This window comes from Patagioenas fasciata, chromosome 5 (genome assembly GCF_037038585.1).
Source record: "Patagioenas fasciata isolate bPatFas1 chromosome 5, bPatFas1.hap1, whole genome shotgun sequence".
NCBI classification, from domain to species: Eukaryota; Metazoa; Chordata; class Aves; order Columbiformes; family Columbidae; genus Patagioenas; species Patagioenas fasciata.
This window is the reverse complement of record NC_092524.1, coordinates 59,938,003-59,965,849: the sequence shown is the minus strand read 5'-3', so window position 1 is coordinate 59,965,849 and position 27,847 is coordinate 59,938,003. Positions and strand designations below refer to the sequence as shown.

The 27,847-nt window shown below is 52.2% G+C and overlaps 1 protein-coding gene across 1 annotated transcript; it reads right to left on the bottom strand.

Moving 5' to 3' along the window:
* Window positions 1–1,630: 1,630 nt before the first annotated feature.
* Window positions 1,631–24,972, bottom strand: AMN (amnion associated transmembrane protein). Its single transcript, XM_065839913.2, has 13 exons — window positions 24,852–24,972; window positions 24,467–24,605; window positions 22,135–22,253; window positions 21,976–22,020; window positions 12,159–12,246; window positions 10,409–10,644; window positions 8,734–8,871; window positions 8,532–8,640; window positions 7,471–7,553; window positions 6,336–6,522; window positions 5,078–5,252; window positions 2,116–2,218; window positions 1,631–1,837 (listed from the first exon to the last, which is right to left on the bottom strand). The coding sequence occupies exons 2-13, from the start codon at window positions 24,507–24,509 to the stop codon at window positions 1,727–1,729; spliced, it is 1,437 nt and encodes a 478-aa protein (XP_065695985.1). The 5' UTR covers window positions 24,510–24,605; window positions 24,852–24,972; the 3' UTR covers window positions 1,631–1,726.
* Window positions 24,973–27,847: the final 2,875 nt, after the last annotated feature.

The window sequence follows — 27,847 nt, the reverse complement described above, 5'->3', positions numbered from 1 at the left end:
CATGGGAACATCACAGATGTTGCTGCACCATGTACACACTGACCCCTGGGCTCTGGGGAGTTGTCTGGCCTTGTAGGGTCCATATGAGGGCTTGGAGTCAGGGGTTATTGCTTGGGTTCACATCACTGGAGTGCTCTGTGTGCTGTGGGGTGAGTTTGGGGGACCCAGCCCTAGGTCACTGCACTCCACAGAGATGCGCTTGTTGCAGGGCCACAGGATGGTGGGACATGGTTATTCCCAACTTGCCAGTGTCAGCCACCAGCTGCAGCAGCCGATGGCTTCCTCTGCATTTCAACCGTGCTGGTGGCTGCTTCACTTGGTACCAAGTGCCTGACAGCTGCAGCAGATGCTCCTGCCCTGGAAAGCTGCTTTTCATCCCAGTGCTGCCAGAGGGGCACCCCAGCAGAGACGTGCGTGGATGAAACCCCCAAGCACAGACCTGCCAGCCCTGGCTCTGCGCTGCTTGCAAAGCAGCGGCAGCAACCAGGGTCATGGAGACAGTCTTGTCTTGTTCCCTGCCAGGTTCGTGTTTTGTGTCCTATCTGCTTGCCCTGCCCATTACTGGAGGCCTCTCTGAGGGGAGGGGGGCAGCAGGGCCCATCTCACGGCCATGTGCTGCCCGTCACCCTTTGTCAGGGCTCTGATGCACCTAATGATGAATTCCCAGGCCTTTGAGAAGGGATTATGTCTTCCAGAGACTAGAACAAAACATAATAAACTTAAAATAGCTGCTTCCTTATGGAATATGCCAACAAGCCCTACTGAAAACCCAGTAGAGTGTAAATTTGCATAAATTAGCATACATCTCCATAATTTCAGCCTCACCCATCAGACCTGCTCCCGTAATGAAGTGCCGCCTGACATTGTAGGCAGCTGAGGATATTTGACACACGCCAGGCTGCAGACGCCACTGCTAACGAGGCCCCTCGGTGCCAACTGCCCTGACTCTCCTTAGAAGTGGACCAGCGTGACTGTCCCCAGCCATCGGGTTCCTGCCTGATCCCCTCCCCAGGGACCTCCTACATTGGCACTGAACCTCTTTCCCCTTGTGCCTCTAGAAGAAATGCTCTCTCACTGCCGGGAATAACATGATAAACCCTCAGGTAGGTCCAAGAGGGTCCCACAACTGTCAGATGGGCACAGGTGGGAGGAGAAAGCTCAGATGGCTCAGCAGAGGGGATGGGGAGCTGTTTGCTCAGGACTGTGCCTCGTGACAGTGCCCAGGGGACAGGAGTGAGGTCCCTGAGAAGAGGAACAGGGGACCCTGAGCAGAGATCTCCCTGCACCAAGCGTGCTTGCTGGAAGGCAAAATAATCTCCTTTTAAACCCAGCTAATGGGTCCAAACCCTGAAGGCTCCTGGCTGCAATTTGAGATGTGTTTGAGCACTGAATTTTCATCACATCCATGGATCCATCCTTTAACCTGCTGTGAGCCCTGGGCGTATCCAGCATGGTGCTGGCTAAAGCACACGCTGCTGAGTTTTAGACCACAGCATCCCCAGGTGTCACGCAAGACCCAAATCTCAATGTTGAACTGCATAAAACAGACTGACAACTACAAAATGCAGTCTAAAAAACAGAAGCATCACCGGGAGGCCATGCCTACGCAGCTGAACCCTTACAGCGAAGGTTTGCTGTGGTTTCCTTCACCACATGGACATTTTTATTCAGGTAGGATCTGCTTGACTGTGATGTGAGTGGCTGCCTCTGGCACGGTCCCATGCTGTCAGGTCTCCGTCTTGCTTGCATCGTACAGAGGGTTGATGTAGAAGACCTGGTAGTCTTTGGGAGCCATCTCCTGTGGCATCTCCTCTTCAGGGTCAGCACTTGGTGGCTCCTGCAGCAGTGAGGGAGGGAAAAGCAGCTGATGGGAAAGCGAAGCAAAACCCTTGGCAAAATCCACCCAGAGCTGAGTCCCTGTGGCAGCCGAGGAGCTGGTGACCCGTGGAAAGATGGGACCGTCGGACAAACCCCTCCTGGCCTGGGAGAAGGAGGAAGGAGCCCTGCTGGGTGCATTGCACCTCCAACAGCACTGGAGAGGGCTCTGGCTGGGGCCCCGCCACCTCCTGCCCAAATCCCTGAGCAACCCCATTTCCCCAAGCAGTGGCGACTCACCACGTCAAACATGGGGTTGTCAAAGCCTTTGTCACCAGTTGGCTCAGGGGACACCGGGTCCTCCGCTCTGTCCCAGGGCCGGGGGATGTGCAGGGTGGACAGCCTGGGGAGAGACCTGGACATCATCCACCCGTATCCCACCCATTCCAGTAGCAGCCCCAGCGAAAACACTGCACCTTCAGGAGGTGGATGGGAAAACATGGGGCCAACGTTTTGGGCTTTCTTTGAAATGGGATGTTTCTACCCTTTCCCAGGAAAAAGCTGCCCTATCCAGCAGAAACCAGTAAACCTGGAGGGCTGGGACCTGTATCCTGGAGTGAAGAGTTTCTCAGAGGCAGCACAGATTTTGCTTCAGAGCCATCACTCTCCCCCGCATAGCCTAAAATGAATTGCCACAGAGCTCACACCTGTTCCCAAAGCAATCTCAACAAGGACTAATTATTTTTATCATTACTTTTATCATGTTATCCTTTTATCATCTTTATCACCATCACGACTTTTATTATTTTCTTCATTATTCCTGTGCTAAGGTTCCCATTCACTGAGCATCATTCCCTGCATCAACCCCTGGTGCCAGCGGGCTCAGCAGTGAGTCCACACACATCACCACAGGTCCTAGGGGCTCACCGATACTTAGTGCGACAGCTGTGGCACAGGCTCCGCATAAGCAATTGCAGGAGCTGTGCTAGTATAATTGCAGGAGCTGGAGTCTTGTGTCCAGCTCTGGAGCCCTTGGTACAGCGCAGACATGGACCTGCTGGAGAGGAGCCAGAAGAGGCGACAAAAAAGATCAGAGGGCTGGAACAGCTCTGCTGTGAGGACAGGCCGAGAGTTGAGGTTGTTCAGCCTGGAGAAGAGAAGACTCTAGGGAGACCTTATTACAACCTTTCAGTACTTAAAAGGGGCCTATAAGAAAGATGGGGACAGATTTTTCAGCAGGGCATGTTGTGATAGGACAAGAGGTAATGGTTTTAAACTAAGAGAGGGGAGATTCAGGCCAGACATGAGGGAGAAACCTTTTACAATGAAGGTGGGTGAAACCCTGGCCCAGGTTGCCCTGAGAGGTGGTGGATGCCCCATCCCTGGAGACATTCAAGGCCAGGCTGGACGGGGCTCTGAGCAACTTGATCTGCTTGAAGATGTCCCTGCTCATTGCAGGGGGGTTGGACTACATAGACCTTTGAAGGTCCTTTCCAGCCTAAACCATTCTATGATTATCTGCAGGGAGGCTGTGCCTGTCCCTTTTCACTGGAAATAAGCTGAATTCCCTGTTTTGCTGGTGGTAGGATGGCTCTGCTGCATGCAGACAGACGCTGTAGGCTCCCAGAGCCACCTGCCTAATTTGCAGCATCCCTGCCAGCATCGGACACCTCCTTGATGCTCAGCAGCACTTCCCGAAAGGACACCTGCCCTGGAGCTGCCCAGGGACGCGCAGCAGGAGCAGGTCAGCCGGGGACATGGCCTGGGCTGGGGTTCAGCTCCGTCTCCTGTAGCTACACGAACTTCCCTCCTGCTGCTGACAGAGCTGGTTTCAAAGGCCTGTCCGGCATCCAAAGAAGTGTCAGTGGAAGATAAATCATTAGGTAGCAATTATGGGTTGGGAGTTTTATTTAGAAATTAAATGAAGGCGCAGGTTTATTGCTAAGAAATGTCATGTCAGCACGTGCCGAGTGGCAGGGCAAGAGTCCCTGGCCACGGCCACTGCTGCGTAGCGCGTAAGCCCCACAGAGAAACTGAGAAGAGAGAAACCACCTGGCTTGTGAGCCTGTGATACAGCCAGCCCAAGCACTGGGGAGCTCAGCATCCCCTGGCAGATATCAGTGAACTTTGCATGGGCAAATTTAAGCAATTCTCTCTCACTGGTTGTAAATTGTGAGGGTCCATCCCATTTGCCCCCAGTCAGGTAGGTGAGATGAGCCACAGCAGCTCAGCGGAGTGCCTCACGCACAAAGACATCCACCAATAAACCCTGCAAAACCCTCCACATGGAGGTGGGTGCCTGATCAAGGAGCAAAGGTGGGCACTGCTGCCATGCCCTATTCACTGCTGGAGCCGATCTCTGAGCTGTGAGGGGAAAAGGCAATGGAGAAGGGACATTTCTGACCAGATTCCACCTGCAGTCAGGTGCTGTGTCCCCTGGCATCCCTCCCCTGGGACCTGCACACTGATCTCTGCACAGTGTGAGCAACTAGTACACCAGAAGTTACATTTTCTTCTGTATGCTGTCAGGCCTTTCATGGCTACAAAGCTACAGGATGAGAGCTTTGAATTATTTTGGTGCACTTCTCTTTAGCAGCTGGCAGTTTCGGCCCTCCATCCCTGGGCAGGGCTGCAAACCAGTGGTTACAAGGAACAAAAGATTTCACTGGGCAGCATGACCAGGCTGTGCAGAGCTCCAGCTGAGCTACAGCAGCCCTGCACCATGCCAAGAAGCAACTCCTCCTGGCCACAGAGGAGTCTGAAGTACCAGTCCAAGAGTATAAAAGTGTTTTTCTGTGACCTCACCTCCAGTAAGCCAGGAGGAAAAAGAGTAATAGTTTTAAATTAAAAGGGAGTAGATTGACATTATGTATAAGGAAGAAATTCTTCACTATGAGGGTCGTGACACACTGGAACAGGCTGCCCAGAGAAGCTGTGGCTGCCCCATCATTGGAAGTGTTCAAGGCCAGGTTGGATGGGGGTTTGATCAACCTGGTCTAGTGGAAGGTGTCCCTGCCCATTGCAGGGTGGGTGGACTAGATGATCTTCAAAGGTTCCTTCCAACCCAAACCATTCTGTGATTCTGTGAACCAGTAATGTTGGGTATAGCAGACTGCCTGGCCACACCCACCACCATGGGAGCTCTGGGCAGCACTGCATGTCCCTGTGCCACCAGGCTAGCTGGAAGGACAGCTTGGGGTGACAGCTGCCCCTCAGCAGGAGAAGCCTGACCACATGCTGCCAGCAGAAGCCCCATCCATACCTTAGCTTTCCCTTTTTGTAGAAAAAGAGGATCCCTCCAAGCAACAGGAGACTGAAGAGCAGCCCAAAGACAGTCCCTGCTGTGGTCCTGCTCAATTCATGGCTCTCCACTTGTCCGCTGAAAGTGCTGCCAGTGGCTACCTCCATTTTCCCACTTGAAATGCCAAGTGCTTCACCTGGGAAAGGGCAGGAAGAGACAGGGTGAGGAGCAGAGAGAGCAACATATCCCCCACACCCACACATCACCCCAACTCACACGCAAGACAGAGGGAGCATGCAGCTGGGTCTGGCACTGCTCACCTAGTTGATCACTTCCTGGGGACAGGGGTGGGATACACAGCTGGTTGGACTCAACTGGGACAAGCCCATGAGGGTCTGCTACCCACACGACCACCACCAGGTCCCTTGTCTGCAGTCTGCATGCTCATCCCCCAGCTTGCGTGGCCATCTCCACACGCAGCATTCTGGTTGGAAAGCAGCTCTACAGAGAGGGGCCTTGAGGTCCTGGTGGGTACCAAGCCAACCACAGCCAAATATGACGTGGAAGGGCAACAATATTCTTGGGCTGCATGAAGAGGATGGGTGGCTATCAGGTCAAGGGAGGTGACCCTTCCCCCCTGCTCTGCCCTGGCAAGACACAGCTGGAGTGCTGAGCCAGGCTCTTCTCAGTGGTGCCCATTGACAGGGCAAGAGGCAATGGGCACAAATTGAAATAGAGGAAATTCCACTTAAACATAACAAAAAAAAGTTTTACTGCCAAGGTGACCGGTTGTGGGGACAGGTTGCCTGGAGGTGTTGTGGAGTCTCCATCCTTGAGGAGATTCAAAACACAACTAGACACAGCCCTGGACAACCTGCTCTCAGGGGGCAGTAGGAAAGATTGTCTCCAGAGCTCCCTGCCAACCTGGATAATTCTGATCCTGCAGTTCTGCTCTGCTCACACCACTGTACTACTATAATTAAAACAGTAAAATCTCTGGGTAAGCAAAGTTCACTGCTAAAATCATCAGAAACACAAAGTGTGTGTGCTAGGAGGGCTTAGAGCTGTGCCAGACTAGACAGATGAGGACGAGGACTTTAGGAGTGTTCAACTCACGGAGCCTCAGTCAAGCTGCCACTTAACTCCCCTGTGAATCCCTGGTAAAAGAGCAGGGACACAGGGCTGCCATGTGGGCTGCTGGCTGGGGACAAAGAGCTCTGGACCACAGTGGCTTTAGGTGCACCCACAGAGGACCCGCTGAGGAGGAGGGCGGTGTTACCGTGCTGTGCTATGTCCTCCATGACATCTGCTGCCAGCTGCGCCGCAGCAGCGCCGGTCTGCGCTCCCGCCCTGTCATCGATCAGCACGATTTGGATGAGAGGAGTGGAGCTTCGGGGTATGAGTCCCAGGAAGGTCTGCGCTTTGTGCACCTTGGATATGGCCATCCGCACACCGGCGTACTTGGGCTTTTCAAAACACAAGGCAACATGTAAAGCCCATGAGAGCAGTAGGCAGAAATCAGTCACCCCTACAGATAGCCACAATGGATGCACCAGCAATGCCCACCTATAAATCTTCATGTGAGTCCCATCACAGAGCTGCCATCCCTGCTATCGCAGTGCTGTTTGGTTTCATATCTTCCCTCCCTTCCAAGCTGTGACCAGCACTCAGCACTCAGCATCCCCCTGCAGAAGCGAGTGCACCGAGAAAGCAATTTCGTGCAGCACACCCATTAAATACTGTATTAAGACGTGCAGCTGGAAGGAGGGCAGGCAGCAGGCTTTCAGCTCGGGATCAATAGAGCAATACTCTGATATCGATCCTCCCAGGGTAACTCAGGGCACGCCTCCACCTCCTGGCAGCTCCCAGCCAGGAGGAAGGATGTCACACTGCGTCTGACAAGTAACAGCATGGAGCGATGCCTTGTAGAGCGTGTATCTGAGTGCTGACCAGTGCCGGTAACCCACCCAGTGCTTTCCCACTGGGAAATAAAAAGCAGTTGAGCATTGGGAATGATCTCCCAGAGTCTGTGGGATGTGCTGCAGAGAGTCTGCATGATCCCAACTGCATGGGCTGACCTCCCATGTTATCTCCACCTGACCTGCTGGCTGACCCTTCATGTTTTCTAGACCAGGGTTTCCGGCAAGCCCTGCCACATCCTTCCCCATGTGCACACCAGAAGTTGCTCCTGCTGTGCGGTGAGAGGTGCACCATGGCTGGGGGGGAGCAAGGGAGACCGCACCAACCCACACGTCAAGTTGACACATCCAAGAGGCAAAACGTGGGGGATGAGCCCAGCAGGGTGTTGGGAAGAGAAGCTGAAGCCCCTGCATCTCTGGGACCACATGTCCCCCCAGACACCCCTGGTGGTTTGCACTTTTGTTAGCCCACACTGATCTGTCAGGCTGACATACCTGGCTCAGCAAGGTTTGGACAAGTCTGTCCCGATACTTCTGCAAGTCAAAATCAGGAGTGAAATCCAGGCTAACAGTAGCTCCTGCAGCTCAAAAACAGACAAGACATTACCACTGAGCCTGGGCAGAGATCTGCTGTGGTGGCACAGCTCCAACTGCCATGAAAGGTCCTTCCGGTACCTTTGTGCAACTGGTCTGGCTGGGTTTGGTCGAAGGCTTTTGGTTTCCACCATATTCCAGAGAGAGGCTTGCACTGGAGAGCTTTCTCCTGTACATTCCCCCTTGGGAAGCTCTGCATGTACCTGGGTTTTGGGGCTGTGAGGCTGTGACTCAGCAGCCCTGCCCTGGCTTTGGAGGAAGGGTGGAAAGGAGGGGACACCTGCATTCCCCATGTCATTGCACTGCAGTCATTGGGTCAAAGATTTTCCTTGGAAAGATAAAGGTAAGTATTTGTTGAAATATTAAATTGTCCTCAAGTCTTTAAGAGGTTCTGCTTTTAGGAGCACATGAGAGAAAAATATGGTGCCATTTCAACGAATTTGGTGTGATATACTATCTGGGTACCAGTTGTCCATGAAAAATTCTCCTTAACAACCTCCTAGGTAGATTAATGGAGAAGTGCCAATAGCAGAGGGAATGATGTCAATCTGCATGTTTTTATTTTAAATGAAATGAAACAAACTCGCTCTTGGAAAGCTGACATTATGGTGGAAAACGTGCATTTTTTCTGAGTGTTTTCTGCTGCATAAACTCAGCAGAGCCCTATTAGCTTGACAAGCTGTGACATCCTGACAGGATAAACCAGAGACAGGGACGAAGGGCTGCAAGTCAGAACAGGCTCCCAAAATCCAGGCTGATGTTTCAGAGAGATGCCCTGGGATGGTAGCAAGTGGGATGCAGATGGGACCTCTGGGTGGGACCCATGGGAGCAGCGCCACAGCAAAACTTCAGCCCATGAGCACCAACCAGCAACAACCCCTACACCCAGTTTTCTTCTGCAGAGCCAGGGGAAGGGGGCTGGTGCAATAGGGAGGAGGAATAGGAACATGCCCCCCACTCACCACAGACCCCACAGCAGTGGCCAAGGGGCTGCAAAGGGCTCTGGCATGTCAGCACTGGGCACTGCCTGCCTGATGCCCTGAGCAGGGCTGTGCAGATGCGGTGGCCATCCTAAAGGAGAACAGGGCAGCATCAGTCCCTCGCTCCCCCTTGTCCCCTAAAATTGCAATGGCACTCCCCCTAAGTTATAACGGAAGGACTCACCAGGGTGTTCCCGCAGACACAGCCGGACTTGTCGGGACAGCCAGTGCCTGTCACCTGGAGGGTGCCATTGCCATGAAACTGCAGCGGGGCAGAGGGGCCCCTCAGGTACCCAGCCCAGGCCTCGGGGCTGCTGAGCTCCTGAGAGGGAAAGAGCAGCAAAGCGGGTGAGTGTCCCCAACCAGGTCCCAGTACTGTCCTCAGGTAGCCAGCTGTGACACCTGGATGTGTAATGTCACGTCTGATGGCCAGCTGAGGCAGCCCCGCCACAGGTGATGAGCGCGTCAGGAAAATTCTGCCACTACAACCATATGGGCTTTTCTAAGAGGCCAAGAGGAAAACCCTTTCTGATTTAAAACTAAAAAAAGGACCACAAATAAGTCATGAGATGTCTGGGCTTTTTTAATTCATGTTTTCCCTCTTTCAACTGGACCACAGAATTCAGTTCATCAGCTTTTAAGTCTGGAAGGAAGGGGGTGGATCTGTGGTGTTTTCCTTCAATCTGGAAAGCATTTCAGTGGGCTCAGCATTAGCAAAGGCTGAGCTGGACTGACCAGCCTTGTCCTACCAAGGCAATGGTTAAATCTCTCACCCACTGCCTTCCATTGGAGGCTTCTCCATGCGCTGGGACAGCAGGATTTCTCATGCCCTGAGGCGAAAATACCACACAGAGAGCAAGGAGTGGGCTGGCTACAAAAAGTAACCCATAAGTTCAGTGTTTAGGGAATATGCTATAATCACCAAAAAAAAAGGCGTTTTCTCCTTCCATCTCACCATTCAGCAGCAGCCTCTGCCCCAGCTGCAGTTCCTGGTGGGGTGGATTTGTGAGGGATAACGTGCTGTGGGGTGGCCCCTGGCCATCATCAGGACTAGCATGACTTTGAGCACCCAGGACCACCCACTTCTGCATCCCCAGGGCTGTGTGTGCTCCCACTGAGCTCCATCAGGGTCTTGCCTTGTCCAGACTCACCTGCACCTGCCTGGACACCAGCTGAGGTCAAAACCCAGTTACCTAATGATTGGCCCCGAAATGGTGGATCCCAGGCAGTGCAGGCATAGAAATAATAAATAACTTACGAAATGTCTGCTACATCTCCCACTCCTGAAGGGAGCATGTGTTTACTGCTGCAGTGCCTGCGATCTTTCACTCCTCCAACCAGCGAGGGAAGGGGCTTGTCGTGTGCCTGATTCCCAGGCTGAAGCGCAGCAGGCTGTCAGCATTTCTATAATTGTTCCTCAGATCAATTAAAGAGCAGTAGCGAACCAAAACTGGGAGGCCAGGCCATGGACTGTGTTAAGGCTGGGGGTGGGAGGGAGGTGTTCTTAGAGGGTCCCTGAGCAAAGTGGTTGCAGACATGTGTCTGGGAAAGGAGCAGCTCCTGGGCACTCAAAAAGATGCTGTTTCCCAGCTTTTTGACCCATGCACATTGGCTTTTTTCAATGCGAATACTGAGATGGCCTGTGCTTCCACAGCACAGGGAGGGAGGCGATAACAAAGCAGTAGAGGAAAAAAAGTCATTGAGATGATGCACAGTAGCAGGGGCCCATGGGCCGTGGAAGCACCCCATCACCCCATGCAGCACTGCTTCTCCATCCCCGGCTGGTCCTTCCTCTCCTGACCTGCTCTGGGGCTGTGGCAAGGAGGTGTCACAACAGTTTCTCAGCATCCCTGCATTACCTGGCCCATGAGAGAGATACTGCGGAGATGAATCACTTGCTGTGATGAGTCGATGTTTACCCGGAAGGATGTTTGGGGCTGGAAGATAACATCGTCATAGTGGCATGGAACACGTTCCTCATCCACGGAAAAAATGCGTCCGCTTGGCTCGAGCTCCCTGCCGGGAGACACAACCTGCCACAGTGTGGGATCAAACCACGTGTGGTCCTCGGCGCTGGCAAACCTCACTGTCACACCTGGGAAAGCAACAGGAGAGGCTTAGAGTGACCCAGACCCAAATCTTCAGCCTCAATGGATGCATATGGGCTGATACAACCAGGCACTGCCTTGTCCGAAGCAGAGGAGGCCACTTCGTGTGCAGGGAGTGAAGGGCCAGCCATGGCATCACCTTCCCAGTGGCTGCTGCAGGCACCTCCCGGGGCCCAGTGGGCATTTGACACAGCTTTCTGGTGCTCAGGGCTGGGGTCTCAGCGGATCAGCCCAGACCCCACTCCTGGCTGCAGACGCCCAGCCCCAGATCCCACAGGACATTTTCCCACCCCTTCTTCAAAGCTGACCCTTACGGTTAGGGAGAAAAACAGCCAGAGAGCCCAAATGCTGTGTAACAGCTAAAATAAAAGATAAAAATGGGTATGATAATTCACATCCGTTTCCAAGCAGCCTGGGAGGCCTGCGGAAACATGACCTGCCCTGTTCCCTTCAGAGGGTAACCTCAAAACCAGTAAGCCATTTAGCCATTAATTATTTAACCATTAACCATCTCCCTTTTGGTCACAGTCAGTACCATCAAGCAGTGCTCTGCTTCCTTCTCACCCTTCCCCAAGGGTTGAATCCTTACTGATTCAGTTAGCATGCAGACATCTATTGACTGAACTATTTGCATTTGCTTTAAAACCATGTTTTAAAAGAATCAGTTTGTGAAAGTTGCCCCAGAAACACCTGTTGATTTCAGGAGAGCAGCAGGAAAAGCCCAGTGCAAAGTATAGCTGCCAGAGCATCCCTGATGGGAGGCAAACAGCCCCAAAGCAGAAAAACAGTGAGTGAGAGATTTCGGAGTGGTTCCAGGTAGCCTGATGCTACAGTCCTTCCTCTGGAAAGACCTGTTTGGGCTTTATCTCTGTTTGTTTGGTTTGTTTTTTTTGCCAGTCAGAACACAGGCACAGGTGCTTCTCTTGGACTTTTCCTTTCCTGCAGCCAAACTAAAGAGTTGCTTGCCACTGAAAGCATCAGGTAGCTCTTAAATACCCAAAATGCATCTCCTAGCAAACAGCTTTCAGACCAATAACAGGCACCAATGAAAGAAACCCACTGCCCCAGTCACTGCAAACCTGGGCTGGAGGCTGAGCAGGGAGGGAAGGATGAGATTGCACCAAAATGCCTGTGATGGCTGCAGTTCAGCTCACCTGTGTGTAATTCCTAACCAGTTTTCTTTAGAAATACCATGGCAAATAAAACGAGGGCTTTGATGTGGCTACATGCTTCATAGACAGGGTAAAATACAAACAATATTTGCCTCTATGCTACTACTTCAAAGGCTTCTCTGCTATAATTACTTTTTTAGAAGTCAGGTGATCTAGCAGGAAAAAAAGATCTGGTGTTAGGGAAGTCAAGAAAGTAAAGGTAGGTATTAGAACAGGAGTGACTCACTGTGGTCTGATGTGGGACGGCAAAGACCTTTGTAGAAGCATTTGGGCTGAATTTATATGATTAATCATGGGCTGATGGGGTGACTGGTCTGAGCACAAAATACCTGAGTCACAGCCTGGATCCCAGCTGCCATCAAAAGCTGCAAATCCTGCGCCAGATGCCAGCACGAATTCTCCGTTCAGGGGCAGGTACTAGATGAAGAGATTCAGAGTGTTACTGTGTGGTCCCGCTGCCAGCCACCCAGGCTTGTAATCAAATAACAGCGCTAATTATTAGGCTGCCTATTACACTTGCTATCTCTGAGGCATTTTACAGTCATTAGGTGTTACCTTCACCATGCCCTATGTTAATGGGAAAGTATCATCTCCCATTTTTACAGATGGGGACGCTGTGATGTGGAGAGACAGTTTGACATTATCTTCCAGTAACACAGAAAAGCATGAAGCGTTCAGGGGAGCAAGAACAAGGAAAAAGCAAAATAAGCTCTTTCAACAGCTCCTTCCTTCTCTTGCACACACACTCCTATCAGCTCAGAAATGGCTTTATACATTGATATGACAAGAAAAATTCAACCTTACTCTGCAAAGGCCCAAAGGTCCCCTTGCTTAATGGGTTCCCATCTCCAGGGGCTGTGCTTGCCCCCCAGAAAAACAACTCAGGAGCTCAAGTGATGCTCAGGGAGGTATCAGCTAGTGGAATCATGCTCGGTGGGAGCTAAGGAAAGCAAACAGTGGTATTTAGTGCAATTTGACATAACTATACCCTCTTCTTATACTCACTGGGTAGGACATCATCAGCAGGCAATTGGTGTCAACATGCTTGCCTGGCTTCAGCCTAGCCAGGCTTCTGCTCCAGAGCGTCAGGACGACCTCTGCCCTCCTCAACAAGTGGAGCTTCACCACAGGGTCTTTTCAGCCAGGAGCTGTGGCCTCCTGGGTCACCAGCCAGCACCGCTGACTCTGGGACTGGCCTTGGCAAACAACCGAGTCAGGCGACTCGTTCACAGCACATGGGTTATTCAGCCCATCTCATCTTATTTTCCACTTAAAACTTCCAAGGAGAAAGTCAGGTTTTCGCCCCAGTATTTTCACATGTCAAGAAGTGATGTTCAGTGCTCCCTTCTCCTCTAACCTTATCCAGAGTTTTAGCATTGCTCTCCAGACAGCATCTGGAAGACTTCCAGGGCTGTGTTATGCCAATGCACTGGGGCCTGTGCACATTAGATGGGATTTTAAGGTTTCATCTACTTAATTGGTCTTTAAATAAGCATTTAGGTTAGAGAAAGCAAGTCTTGTGAATGACTGCTGCGGGTGGCTGCAATAGCTCTCTGCCCTTGGGCAGTCTTACTTGAGGATGCTCTGTCCCATACAGGTACCACCTTGGTTGGAGGGATGGACATGGCGAAAAGCTCCTCATCCCCAAGCCATAGGCAGCTATTTAGAAGTTTGGTGCTGTGTTTTGGAGACCATAGTCTTAGTCCCCTTCTTGGTTCAGGAACCATGAAAAGCCAGGGCAGAGAGCAGACGGTGGCTACCACCAAGAAGAGCCCCACAGTGCTGCTGTGCATCGCCCACTTCAGACCTTGTACTTCCACACTTTGGACTGGAGAAGAGGTGATAATAAGGTGAATAGCTGAGATGTGGGCACCATCGGCCCCATGGGTCTGGAAGAAACCTTTGCCTGTAGACACCTCTCCACCCAACCATAGCATGTACAGTGCCTAACTGGAAACAGTGTAATCATGTTCTCTGAATCTGTCTTAGTCTTGACTAAAGCAAATTTTTCCAATACTAAAGCACTGAAAGAGGCTGAAAGGTCTGCCAGGAGAAGAATGGCAACATGCCCTATATCTGCAGATATAAAAGCTGTGCCTAGTGACGTTTTGAGGCTCAGGACTTAGCCTGCTTTGAGCTGGACAAAGTCTATGCCACCAACAGCTTTCGCAAGGTGTTTCACTTCAGAAGTGCCCTGGCTTGTTTTCTGTAAGCCCACACAAGAACTGGGACACTTGTCCCAAGGAAGTGGGACACTTTGGGGCAGATGGCTACCACCAGTACCCAGGGCAGGTATCACCAGTGTTGCTGTCCCAAACTGGCTGGTCTATCTCAGGCTGGGGCCCCTCACCGCTGCCTCTTGCCTGGTTTGCGGGTTGCTACCCTGCAGCCTGCTGTGCCTGATGCAGCTGAGCAGGGAGTGTGGCCAGCTGGCTGCTGGGGCTCTGAGCTGCTCAGGATGGGTTTTGGATGGGATGCAGTGGATCGTTTCACCACCGCAGGGTGAAACTGCTCTTCTCAGCAGTCACATGTGGCCACTTGGGCCCGTAGCTCCAGGGATCTTTGGGTGGAGGAGTTTAAATCAGAGATCAGCTGCTGGTGACAGGGATGGGTGATGCAGCTGGGCCATGACTAGCTGGACCCTATTAGCTTTCCCAGGCTGCAGGAGTTGGCATTTGTGAGTGTTGAGCTGGATCCACACCACTGGGTTGGGAAGTCCCTGCTCTGATGCCTGTCTGACTGACAGCTCCTTCCCCTACAGAGTTACCAAATTCTTTGGCTATGGCTGTGGGTCACAGCTTCCCAGACACCATGTGGGGACCATGCAGGACACAATGAGCTTTCCTGTCCAGGGCAGCTGTTCATTCAGATCTTCACAAATTAACTAGGGGGAGAAAAAAGCCACAGAGAACAACACTTAGGCAAATATGTGCCTACATTTGTAAGCTGCATCACTCACACTGCTCTAGAGAACAACACAAAAGCATTTTGTGCACGCACTATGCACAACAGAAAGCAAGGAAAACCTGGTAAGGATTCACACAGCGTGGCTGAGGTCAGTTTGGCAAGAGCATGGATGAGGTGGGCTTGGTTGGTTAGGGGTGCACACACATGTGCACGTACAGATGCACAGATGCTGGTCCAATGACCAACCAAAGTCTCGTCCTCCTGTGCCTGGGAGGGCCCAGGTGAGCAGAGTCTGGATGGGATGTGGAGCAGATGCAGGGTCAGCAGCACACACCAAGTGTTCACAACACCAATCCTGCCCATGGGGAGAGGTAGGACAACATGTCTCATGCTAGACTTGCCTCACACCTGCAGCATCTGTGCAGGGCTCTGGAGACACTGGCCTCTGGACTTTCTGGAGAGGAAGCAGCTTCTCCAGCTATCACTGGAGATCCCACTCCACCACCAAGGCCAAAACTCCAGGCTGGCTGGACTTCTCAAGCCCAGAGGAAGCTGTCCACGTGAGTTTGAGTGTGGCAGGGCAATAAGAGTCCCACAGCACACGTGGTGTCCCAGCCACTGGCCCCTTCACAGTCTAGGACTGCCCAAACACTATTAACACCAGTCCTGGAATTAACACACAAGGCGACACGATGTGAGCCAGGGAATGGAGTCAGCTCATCTCCACAAAGACAAAATGCAAGAAGGGCCTTCACAGCAGGAGTCTCTGAGGCTGGTCCCTGCAGCTACGTCTCCTTGCCTACCAATGTGGATGTGTTGCCCATCTGCCACCAGCCCTCTCCAAGATGCACACCACTGGGCAGCATTTCAGAAGCGTCTCTGTTGTCCAGTGGAGCTTCATTTGTAAATACTTTGCCCTTTCTTTTTTCCTAACATAAGCATCTCAGCCCACTGCAGAGGACAAATGGAGACTTTGGTTGGGCAGTGGCTTTCTGCATTTGGGAGCTTAGTATAGAAATTACATATAGGCTGGGCCACTTTCCAAGTACATTTTGAACCAAGAAATGACATGTACCAAAGGACCAGAGCCAAAAAGCTGGCCGTTTCATCTTCTTTCCCTTGCTCCTGCCAACATGTACTTCAGGACCATTAATACAGCCAGCTTAGAGTCCCATTAGTCATTTCCCATCCCTGTTACTGGTAAATGACATCTCCTCGATCATTGTTATCGTGTGTAATGACAACTGAAACACAGTCATCATTTTTCTCATCAAAGTCAGAAAAAAAAAAAAAGAAAGAGGAAAGACCCCATGTGGCTCTTAGCCCAGAGTCACCACATTTGCAACCACAGCATTGCACCACTGAGAAGAAATCCCACTGCCCCAATGCATAAATGAAAATGAAACTAACCTCTGAAATGCAAAATAAAAAAAACAGCAAAGGCCTGAGAGGTGGCTTTTGTACTGAGTGGCTTTGAACCAGCCTCCGGGGCACATCCTGACTCTGCTGGATTCATGAGCATCGGGCTGAGATAACTGACAGCAGCAGTGTGACTGGCCTGTCACCATCATCAGCACAGGAAACAACGCAGCACTTCTGCTCTGAACCCAGGTGAACAATGCTCTTGATTGCAGCCAGCTCTTCCCCCAGCCTTGTTTTAATTCTCAGCATCAACACATCTGAATGCCTTGCTCAGGTGAGAAAGTGCCACCATCCCCATCACCCAACACCAAGACTACACAAGCACACTGTGTTCTGCAGCACTGCACCTATGGGTGCACCAGAGAGCAGGTTGGTACCCAGAGATGCGCATGACTCCCGGGTACTTTCCCTTGCCCAGCACCCAGCCAGGGAGCAGCTCAGGAGCTAGTGCTGGTGGCACTCCATTGGAAAACATGGCTGGGATAGGATGCGAGTGTGTTATTTCTTCAACATGGAGTGCTGTAACCTACCACAGATCCATGCTCAGGGAAAATTCTTTGTGCTGCCTGCAGGTGGGAGTTTTCCCAACACCCATGTGGGCCAGGGGGTCTGAGCACAGCCAGGCACGCAGGTGCTTGGGTAGGATCTAGCTGCTGGGTGCAGGCCACAGGAAGGCACAGGGCCGGATCCATCCACAGGTGAATCCTTCTGACAGCACTAGAATGTTGCCAGGGGCTCGCTCGTCAAAGTCTCTCTTGGGTTTGTTTGTTCGCTTTCCTGCCTGGATAAAGCTTCCACCAGCATCCTTGGGCCAGTGTCCTTCCCCCAAACACACACACCACCCTGTGCCACCAGCTCACCACCGGATCTGGCCTGTCCCCGCTACGGCCCCTGATCCCAGCACGGCTATTGCAGATTCCCTGCGAGAGAGGCTGGTGAGGCAGGGTGACTTGGGACCACCCTGGCACCTCTGGGTCAGCTGAGGAGGGTGATTTGCTGCTGGACTAGGACCTTGCTGCCCAAAGAGCTCCCTGCCCAGGCACGTGCCCCCATGAGGAACAGGGCTTTACCATCCCAAGAAAACCAGGCAAGAAACACAGTCTTTATCCCCCTGAAGCCCACGCTCAGGCAGGTTGGTGCAGCGTGGCACAGAAGATACTGCTCCTCTCCACAGAACCCATCACAGTGGGCAGAAGATGCCCACCAGCCCTCCTCTGCTCCCAGCAATAACTCCCCCTCTCTGTTTTTGCCTCCCGGAGCAGGCGGTGGCACAGGCAAAGGAGCAGGACGCCAGCTGGACGTCGTCATTTCAGTGTCATCCTCTGCAAGCTAACGAGGCGCTTGGCTGCTCTCCCCTGCCTGCGTCCCTGCCTCCCTCTCCTGGAAGGCAGGGTCCTCTGGTAGCAGTGCAGCTGCACTCTCGTTAATGCAGGAGCTGGTTCCTCTGCTGTGTCTGCTCGTCACATTTTATGTTGCATTTCAGGGCACAGGTTCCCTGCATCACCTGCCCAAGCTGGCCTTGCCATCACATCCTCTGGCATGGGGTGACCCAACACACCAGGTTCCTGCAACACCACAGTCCTGCCCACCCCTGCAAAGGAGCTGTAGCTCCTGGCCTTTCTACACAGGTGTTGCCTAGCACAGCCCCCCCACCCAGATCACACCACAGAGCCCAATAAAAGCCATCAGGACATAAAATAAAGCAACAGGCCCCAAAAGGTCATTAATTTCACTGCAGGCCCACAGTGCACACTTCCAGATGCAAAGCTAAACAAGTCCGAGCAGGGTGTTCCAGGGGACATGGGGACATCAGCAGGACCTCAGGAGCATAGTAAGGTAAACCAGAGCAAGACACTTGAGCTACGGTTGCAGAAGGCACACAGATGCTTAAAGCCATTTGCCCATACCCATTTCAGGTTAGATTAGTTCATTTTCACAAACTTCCCTCCACAAACAAGTTCAGGGGAAGCTGGAAAGTGGCTGGAGGTGTGGGCAGGGAGCTGTACCTGGCACTGAGGGATGACAGCTGGTGCATGGAGTGGCTGCCCAGCCAGACCTGCCACAGCCTGGGATGCCGGCAAGCTGCTCTGCTCATCATAGGCTTTAATAACTCCTTCTGCTGGAAATTAGCCTTCAAGGAGCAAATAAACCCAGGGAGGTGACTGCAAAAGGCTGTTTTCTGCACTCCTTTCCTAGGGCAAACCTTCAGCGGGAACGCTGCATGAGAAAAGCCTGCAGGATTCAGGCTTGTAATGAAGTGCTGGCACGTGCACACGCACACGCACACACTCACTCCCGTGAAATTTCTACCTTCATCTCAGAAGGAAAAATATTCCATTTTCTGGATGTCTCGTTACCCTGCTGTTTGGGAAACAGGGCGGGAGGGAGTGCCAGTGCCTGGGACGAGCGCAAACCCTGGCAATTCATTAGAGCCAGAGCCCCTGGAGAGCAATTGGCATTTCGAGATCAATCTCTGCCAGGAACCGAGCAAGCGGGAGCATCCTGCAGCAAAGCCGAGTACATTCTGCTCTCGCAATTAGGCAGCTAAAAATATAAGGCTGGGCGAGATGTCCCTGGTTAGACTGCAGTGCCCCACACGCTCCTGACCCTCACCCAGCCTTTGCAGCCCCTCACCAGGCGGGCAGGGAGGGGGTGCAGGGAGGGAGGGGGTGCAGGCAGCTGCTGCCACCATGGCAGGGTTCAGTGAAGGGGCAGAGCTGGAAAGGTGATATTGGCGCTGCCGAATAACCCCAGGCCAGTGCCCTGACCCTGGCACGGCGAGGGCTGAGCAAGGCTGCTCTGCCCACGTGGCTGAATCTGACTCCTGCCACCCCAAAAATAGCAAGTGGCATCACCCATTCCTGGGCCATACGGCGGTGCTGGCCGGCTCCGGCACAGACTGTGCCAGGGCTGGTGCTATCGAGGCAAACAAGGGTCTGGCAGCCGCAGCTGTGCCCTGGCCTGGCTGCCTTTGGAAACGTAGCCACAGCCAGGGTGTCCCAGTCCTCAGGGAGAAGCGTTCTCCCCCAGCTGGAAGACAAGTAAAGCCAAAGCCCGCCTTGCCCTCAAAAACCTACGTCATGCACCGCCACCATGAGCACCTTCATCTTTTTCGCAGATTAACCCCCAGGTGCCTCTGAAAGCTGGCTAAATACTGATCTGCATCTTTAGGCAGCTAAACACCATAGAAAATCCAACCTAATCACAACACTTGTGCTTCAAAGTTACTTATGCTTAAGCTGGATTTGGATTCAGTGTGTGGCTGAATTAGGGACCCACTCCAAACTTCAGACCAAATAACCTCTGAGCTGCGTGATAAATGGGTTTCCTTTGGGAAGGGAGGTGAGCTGCCTGCCCCAACAACTCTGGCCTCCTCCTGAGAAAGCGGCTCCCGGCACTCGGCTGGTGCCCTCATAGGATGGATGGGGAGGGAAGCTGGAGGGCGCACTGAATAGAAGTGTCTTGTTTAATACAATTGTCTAGGGGGAGCTGGCAGTGGCACATGAGGACCCCTTGGTACACTAGGTCTCTCTCCACTCAGCTGGGGAATACAGATGGGAGGTCTCATGCATCCCCTCCACCAGCAGGGTACCAGCACTGAGCATCCCCCCCTGTACCCACTGCAGAGGGCACTGACAAGGCAATGAGACCCCAGCCCCTTATCCAGCCATGAATTTCCTCTTGTGTTACTACAGCAAGCAACACGCTCTTTTTTTTTTTTTTTTTGTGGCCAAAGCCTGTGTAACATCTCCATGGCGACTCTAAAGCTTAATGTATTCCTGCTGATTTAAGTGATTAATGCTCTGGCGCGACACGGTCGGCAGCCGAACAGGTGCAGCCCAGCCTCGCTGCAAAAAGCCTCACAACTAATTCATTTTCTAACCCCCCACTTGCCAAATTTCACGCCATTCCCACAAGTGGCAGACCAGCCCAGGTGCTGGGTTTCTTTCCTTTTTCATCCCTCATCTTGGCAGTCTCCTTATCACCTGGTGACAACAAAGCACAGCAACGCACAGGAGGAAGGTGGCTGAGCTGAAATTAGAACTATTACCCACCACGCTAGGAAACTTGCTAGGACAGTTCATTGCAAATTGTTGTGGCAGTGATGCTCAGAAGGAAGGTACAAGCTGCGGTTTGAGTTATAGCCCGGTAAGAGTTTGGTTGCTCACAAGAGGTGCAATTTGGTGCAGTGGTAGGGGAAACCCTCGACCAGAGGGGAACAGCTGCTGCCATGATGATTCATTCATTCTTAGGTCCCCCCAGTCCTCCCCTCCCCTCCTGCTGGGATTATAATATTCACTGTAACCCTAGAGCTCGCATGGCTGCTTGCCAGCAGCGGGTCCCCAGAGAAACCCTGGGGCAGCAGAAGGTCCCTGTGGGCTCCCACCAGGATCCTTTGACCAGGATGAGTTGAGAGCCAACATCCTGACCATGTCACTGAGCCACGATGGGAAATGTCCCCCCGAGTAGCTGGAGGACGGTGGGCACAGCAGCACAGCCACAGGTGTCATTAGCTGTGCAAAGCTCGGCTCTTTAGCTTGGTTGTGAAAGGCTCATGCCATAATGAATGACGCTGCTTTGTAATTATGCACTTTGCAGGCCTCTGATGAAAGCACTTTAGAAACATTATACATCCAGCTGTAAGTAAAATGAAATCTACTGGAGTGATATTTTGCTCTTTTCTTCTCTAGGTAAATTCCACATCATTTATTACATTATATTTGTACGTATTTCCCCAGTACATTCTTTCCTTCTAAAATTCATATTTAAAATGCCATATAAATAAAGTAACTCCTCCAAATATTTGTAGAGGGATTAAATGTGGCACATGGTGTTATTAAAGCATCAAAACTATTAGTGGTATAGACAGTCTGAACAAATTACATCACATAAATTTCAAGGGCTTGTTCAGATCTAATAGCCGATAAAAAAGCAAAGCTGCCCTAAAACTGAGAGAGAAAACTTGGCCACAAGCTCATCCCATCCAGAGGAGGAGGATTTACAGACAGTACCCAGCCCATTTTGTGCCATCTCAGTGCTGGGATGGGTCTCACTGGTGGCCTGTCCTGCACAGGCATGTTGGGGCAGCAGGTTTGCTTTTCCCTTTAGTTCCTCCCCGTTAAATTTGACACTCCAAACTGTGGGGATCGAGACCCTGTTCTTTCATAGCTGCCTATCAGCCTGGAAAGGCTCCTCTTTTTGGGGGACACCAGCTTGCTCAGAAACCCCTCTGAGGTGGGACCCCCCCACCATGATCTTGCCTTACACGCGCGTTTCAGTAGGGCATTGTGCCCGTCCTGCCACAGCCACAAAAATATAAACCCCAATGACTGTTGAAAGAAAATTTCTTGACCAACATTTTGGGATTTCCCAGAATAGTTTTTTTTCATTTCAAAATATTGTGATGTCAGCTTCACTTAGCCTCTGCCTGGGGGCTAGAGCCTGCTTCACATCAGCAACGTGAGGGACTGGTGCTCCTCAGCAAACCACTGTCATGGTCTCAGTACCATAGAGGGGGGTTTTATCCTTCCTTTGGGGAGGAAGAATTAGTTTCTTCCAAATGAAAGTGGATTTTGGGATGCTCTCCCCCACTCCCTTAATGAAAAATAAAAAAATACCAGCAATGTGCTTTGTGGCTCAATGGTGCAGAGAGACCCAAGCCGCTGTGACTCTTGTTCCCACCCCAGCTGCGGCATTCTCATTTTGGCTGGACCACAGAGCAAAATGTCAGAGTCCCTGGAGAGGGGCACAGAGGGACACGCCACCCATCTGGTCCTACCCTCACTGCCCTCCCGGAGCCACTGCACACTGCCTTACCATGTCTGTCAACACATGGGGAGACCTGACAAAGACTGAGACGACCTGTAAGAAAAGTAAAAGTAAAAGTGAGCTTTGCTTCAGCAGGTAAAGCACTTTTCCAATGCCCAATGGCGTTTTACAAAAATGAAATAAAAATAAAATAAAAATGTCCAATACCTTGTTCTTCTCAAAATGAACCACATCGCTGGCACAGGGGACTCTGCCTATATCCCAGTTGGAGGCAGTTTCAAAATTGGTGTTGGGGATCCATTGCTTGTACACGGCAGCAGCGGCATCTGGGAAGAACACAGAAAGCAGTATAACCCAATCTGTGGGAGGTGCTGGGAACCCTCTCCAGGATGCTCTACGATACGGCTTGGCCTTTTTGGGCCAGAATTGGGTTTTTTCCACCCAAGAGCAGTCCCTGCTTGTTCCCAGTTGAGCAGTCACAGCCCTCTTCTGCATGAGGGATCATTTTGGGTGGATGATGCTTTTTACCCACCCAGGTTGGAAGGGGAGTAAGGGACAAATACATGGCAGAGAGAGAGAAGCAGGAAGTCCTGCAAGCAATAAGCAAGAATAACACGCACCTGGTACCTGAACACTCGTTGCAGTGGGTTTTGTTGCCACTCAGACTAATCAAATGTGCAGAGACGCCTCAAATGTGGTGTTTCCAGTAGGTATGGAGTGGGCATGCAGAGCTGGCAGGACCACAAGGACAGGGCCAGAGGAGAATAAGCATTTGCTATGGGACATGTAACGCAAACCACAGGCTCATTGCATGTTTTCTGGGCTGGAGGGGGAGGATACAGCAGTGTCGTGCAGATGGACACACTGGCTGGTGGGGAAACAGCTGCCCATGGGGCTTGCCAGGATGGCGGTGGTCCTGTGCATGGTCCCCACAGGGACGAGCCCACTGGCCAAGGATGGGCCATGGCAGAGGTGGGTTTCCACTCTGACCTGCTCTGTTTGCATGAGTGTGGCAGAGATTTCCTGGTCTGAGATTTCCCAGGCTTGGCTGGGAGATGCACCTTCATCTGAAGATGAATCTCCAGCAGCCTGAATTAAATGGCTTCAGGTGAGTGAGGTATGAGACTGAAAAGAGGAAAAACAAACAAGCAAACAAAACCAACCCTGTGCTCTTAATATAGATAATATTTTCTTTAGAGGAAAGCCCCACAAAATTAAAAAATACATAGAAAAACAGTGGTGGAGGGGACCAGACAGTGGAGTGGGGCTTGGGCAATGGAAGTCAGATGAAGAGAGGGCGGGGGGGGTGCAAAGGCCCGCCAGCCTGGCCTGGGGAAGGAGAGGGTCTGGATGACTTGACTCCAACTGACAAAGTGAGGTCCACTGCAGAAAGCCTGGGCCCTGCTAGTCCGAATCATGGGAAGGAACGTGGCCGGTTGTGCTAAACAGATTCTGCAGAGACTTTATCAGCTCACAACGATTGCACTGAAGCGTAATTTGCACTGCCTGGCTCTGCTGAGACCATTTGCTGTACATGGCCACGTCAGGGCAAAAAGGAAACGATGTATTTTTAACCAGAATGAAAGTCCTAATGTAGGAACAGGCACTGGAGCCCAGGTGCAAGGTGCAGAGGGGCTCCCCCAGCCCCACACCAGGCTGCACCCACTGCTGTCAGCTGCCCAAAGGAGCCCTCAGGCTCAGCAAACACCTCACTGCCCCAAATCCACTTTAAAACCCACAGAGAGGCAAAAGGACTGGAACAGCGATAAGAACAGAACTTGAGCAGTTGCTTCCAGTGTTGTGGGCACAAACACCTTGCTGGCTTGGATTCGGAAAGAGCTTAAGACAGAAGAAAGCCCACAGATGGTACCTGCGGAGGCTGATGTGTGTCCCTCCCATCCCAAGAAGCTGGGGAACAGAGAAGTTAAAGCTCCATCCAGCGGAAAGGCTCAGCTGGCCCCATTGCACACACACCTCGCATTCTTGCAACTGCAAGGTGCTGGGTGAAGTGAGCTCAGGGCACACACCACAGCGCAGAGCTGGCTCTGGGTGCTGCCCCAGCTCCATCAGCATCTCCTCTGGCCAGGGGCTCTGGGGTCACAGAGGTTAATCTCCTGTGGCAAAGCCTTTTCCCCCATGTAGCTGCTCTGATGCATTCCTGCACTCTCCACAGCCCTAGAAATATCAGCGTGCTGTTTAATCAGCCTTGTCTCCAGGGAAGCACAGTCCTTGAACATCGAAGCGACATGCATATTCAACAGAGAATGTGTCCTGCAGTGCAGAGCTGCTGGCTTCAAAAAAGAGCAGGAAAACCAGAACTGCAGAGGTGCAGCAGGCACAATACTCTAATCCAGCCTCATTTCCCCACCTTCTCTCTGTCCTGTTGGAAATGCCTTTTTTGTATTTACGTTACAGATACACCTGAAGTGCCAAGAGCCTGCAGCTCTGCTCTGAAGCAGGATTGCCCGAAGTGCAAATGGGGAAGTCATCCAGTGGTCACTCCTGCTTGCCATGGTGGCCAGGCCCTAGGCATACTCACCAAGGAGCTGCAAGACACCCAGGAGAAAGAACAGGTGCTTCATTTTGTAGCAGGCTGCCAGCCCTCGCCTCCACAGCCCCTGCCCGGCTGGACCTTGGACCCTCCTCAGGGGCACGTGATGGGCTCAGCCCAGAGGAGGCTGTAGGGAGAAGGGAGCAAATCAGTACGGGAGGCAGGTTTCCCATGGCATGAACCAGAGCTTTACTCAGCTCCTTTCCCAAGCCCCCCCACTTCCTCGGTATCTGTGGGAGACTGGGAAAGCCACTGAGCAAGAAGGTGAGGAGGCAAGACCAGTGGTGTCCCAAAGTTCTGCTCACCAGACCTCATCACCCGTACTCCCTCCACCCATCCAGGTCTCAGTAAAGGGGGATGAGCACAAACTCACCACGTGCATGTCCCACACCACTCTCCCCTGCAGAATGCTGGCTACCTTGTAATTACTAATAATAGTCTCAATATATTTGCAATTAGCTCTCTTGGAAGAGAGAATCTCCCAGCGATGACTTGTAATTGTACTTTGCCCACCAGCTGATTTGTTCATTACCCGGCGCACGCCGCGGCGGTGCTGGCGCAGCCCCACGCTGCTTTTGTTGAGGCTGCCGGGGGCTGAAGGGGGCACCTGGCAGTGGCACCACCATACATGCCTGCAGGAGGAGGAGGAGGAGGAGGAGGAAGGACCTCACCATCCCATCCTCTGCCCCAGTGTGGAGTGATGCTACATGCAGGTCCATGCCCATGTCTTTACAAGGATGTGTTACGAACAGAAAAGGATGGGATGAGAGCAACGACAGCCTGGGAAGGGGACAGCATGAGGACAGTGACAGAGGCCCATGCCATGGAGAGAGCTGGGGGTACTCAGAACCCCTCCAGCAGGAACCCTTTGGCTGACATTGGTACAAGCAGGGAAGGGCAAGGGCAGAAGATTTGTGAATGCAGGGGTTTACAGTGGCCCAGGAGAAAACTGGAGAAGTGCTTGGAAGGGACATTAGTGGAGGGGTCACAAACCACAAGAAGCTCAGACCTGACATCAGTGAGGATTTGGGAATGCAGGAAGGAGAACAGGCCACCTCCATCCCACCCTTCATGCTCCCACCATTTCGCAGCTTCCAAAAAGGCAGACCTGGCAGGGGGAATATGGGGACCAGGGATCCATCACTCTTTGGAAATCTTCTTTCAGTCTCCCAAAAGCCTTAACCTACTTGGTGTCATTTACCACCTCTGCTGCAAGTGCAGGATTGAGAAGCGCAGCCCTGGGCGATACACTGTGCCCTGGGAAGGATGACAGAGGTGTCCCTGCCTGCAGCCCTGTCCCTACCAGTGCCACAAACGTGGCCCATGAGTTGCCAAGAGAAAAACCTCTGGAGCAGCATCTCCCAGCCTGGGAATAGGCCAAAACACAGTCAGCACTTTCTGCACGGGGAGTGGGATGCCAACAGATGTCCTTGAGGTAAAAGGCTCCCGCACTCTAATTACCACTCTCAAATCTCTCCTAGGGGGACTCTCGTGGTGAATGCAGGCTGTAGTGAAGTCTTCTATATTTTAATAGGGAGAGAAAAGTTATATCACGGACACTTAGCAATAACACCTTGGAAAAAGTGCTGCAGTGTACAGAGGGCAGGGTTCATACCTGTCTGGCTTCAGCATCCCACAGCAGGGCTGAGGTGGTCAGAAGGGGAGAAACTGCTTATGGGGCCCTGTGCAGCAAGATATGCCATGACCTCTGAAACACAGAGTTTCACAGGTGCTGCACACACATTTTTTTTTTACTTTTTATTCCCTACAGCTGCTGTTGCCTTTCAGCACTGCTGATTACAGCTGCTCGGCAGCTCTAGTCCAAATGAAGCTGAGATTTGTTAGATATTAAGGGACTCAGGGTTCATTTGACAAGCAACAAAATCTAAAACACCCAATCTGCCTTGTGTTCACCAAAGGGCCTATGAAAATCTGCCCATGAAGGGACAGGTCGTGGTCACACCGCTCTAGCATTAGGGTAGGACAGGACAATTACAGGAATCCCAGCAAAACCCATGTTACTGGGGGTGGCTGCTGGCTGCAGCATTACCGCTGGGAGCAGAGGGACAGAACAACTGGCATTTGCTCCAGGTCTCTCCCTGGGGCTGATCACGTTCTTCTCCAACCCACCTTTTGTCGTTGCCACCACTCCAAGATGCCGCTGCACCCTGGGAACAGGCAGCACAACAGGCGGCTGCATGGGAGCAAGATTTGGATCAGGCAGATACAGGGAGAAAAAAAGATGAAAGGAAGCAGAAGTTAATGCCCAGAAATTAAAGCAGCTGTCATAACACAGATATCAGCACATTTTACCCATTCTGCTCCCCAGCGTGATCCCACGGCGCTGGCTGCTGGTGATGCCCCAGGAAGGGCCAGCACATCACTGCCGCGGAGGGGGAAAACAGCACACAGTGGATGCTCGACCTTCCCAGCACTGAGTTATAAACTGGTATCAAAGCCAGAAACACTGTTTTCCTTAGCCAGTCAGCAAAGCCACTGCCTAAAGCCCATCAAGGACATCCAGTACCTCTCTGAATCTCTCTGCCATACACCTGGATCTCTTCTTGCCACTTAAAACAGTTGCAACCTGCAACAGCAGGGATGTCTCCTCCTGGTGAAACCCTCAGTCCTGGCCCTTTGTGGCTGCAAAGGGAGCCCAGTGCTGAGCCCATCAGTGTGAGCACCCGTCTCTGGGGTGGGTGATCACCCCCGATACAGAATCATAGAATGTCCCGAGTTGGAAGGGACTCACAAGGATCATCGAGTCCAACTGCTGTCCCTGCATATGACAACCCCACAGTTCAAACCACGTGTCTGAGGGTGTTGTCCAGTCTCTCCTTGAACACTGTCAGGCTTGGGGCTGTGACACCCCCCTGGGGAGCCTGTTCCAGTGCTCCTGCACCCTCTGGGTGAAGAACCTTTTCTGAATGTCCAATCTAAACCTCCCCTGGCACATCTTCCTGCCACGCCCTTGGGTTCTGTCGTTGGTCACTAAAGAGAAGAGTCCAGCACCTGCCCTTCCTCTTCCCCCAGTCCCCAGAAAATCACTGAGCACATGGATGGAAAGATTATTCTGTAACATAATCAGCCCCATGGCCTCAAACAGAGAGGGCAGAAGCATGACAAAACCCACTGACTCCAACCCCCCCCCAGCACTGAAGCTGCCCCCAGGCACACTGACAGGCCACGCTGCACCCAGGCACATGGTATTCACCAGTCTCCTTGGCATGGCACGTCATTGCTCAAAGTTTGGACATGAAGCTAATCCGAAATAAGTAGAGAGAAACACCCTGTCAGGTGACAGTCCCTCTGACTGCTACATGTCACAGCTGCCCTCAAAGCAGGCAGTCCCTGGCAGCCATCAGAGGG

What these genes read in the sequence shown, in the direction of transcription:
- AMN (XM_065839913.2), bottom strand. Translation starts at nt 24,509, where the DNA reads ATGAAGCACCTGTTCTTTCTCCTGGGTGTCTTGCAGCTCCTTG. An exon ending in GGATCCAGGCTGTGACTCAG is followed by an intron (nt 10,645 to 12,158) that starts GTATTTTGTGCT and finishes TTGCTTTCCCAG; the next exon opens with GTGTGACAGTGAGGTTTGCC. An exon ending in GTGTCTGCGGGAACACCCTG is followed by an intron (nt 8,641 to 8,733) that starts GTGAGTCCTTCC and finishes GTTCTCCTTTAG; the next exon opens with GATGGCCACCGCATCTGCAC.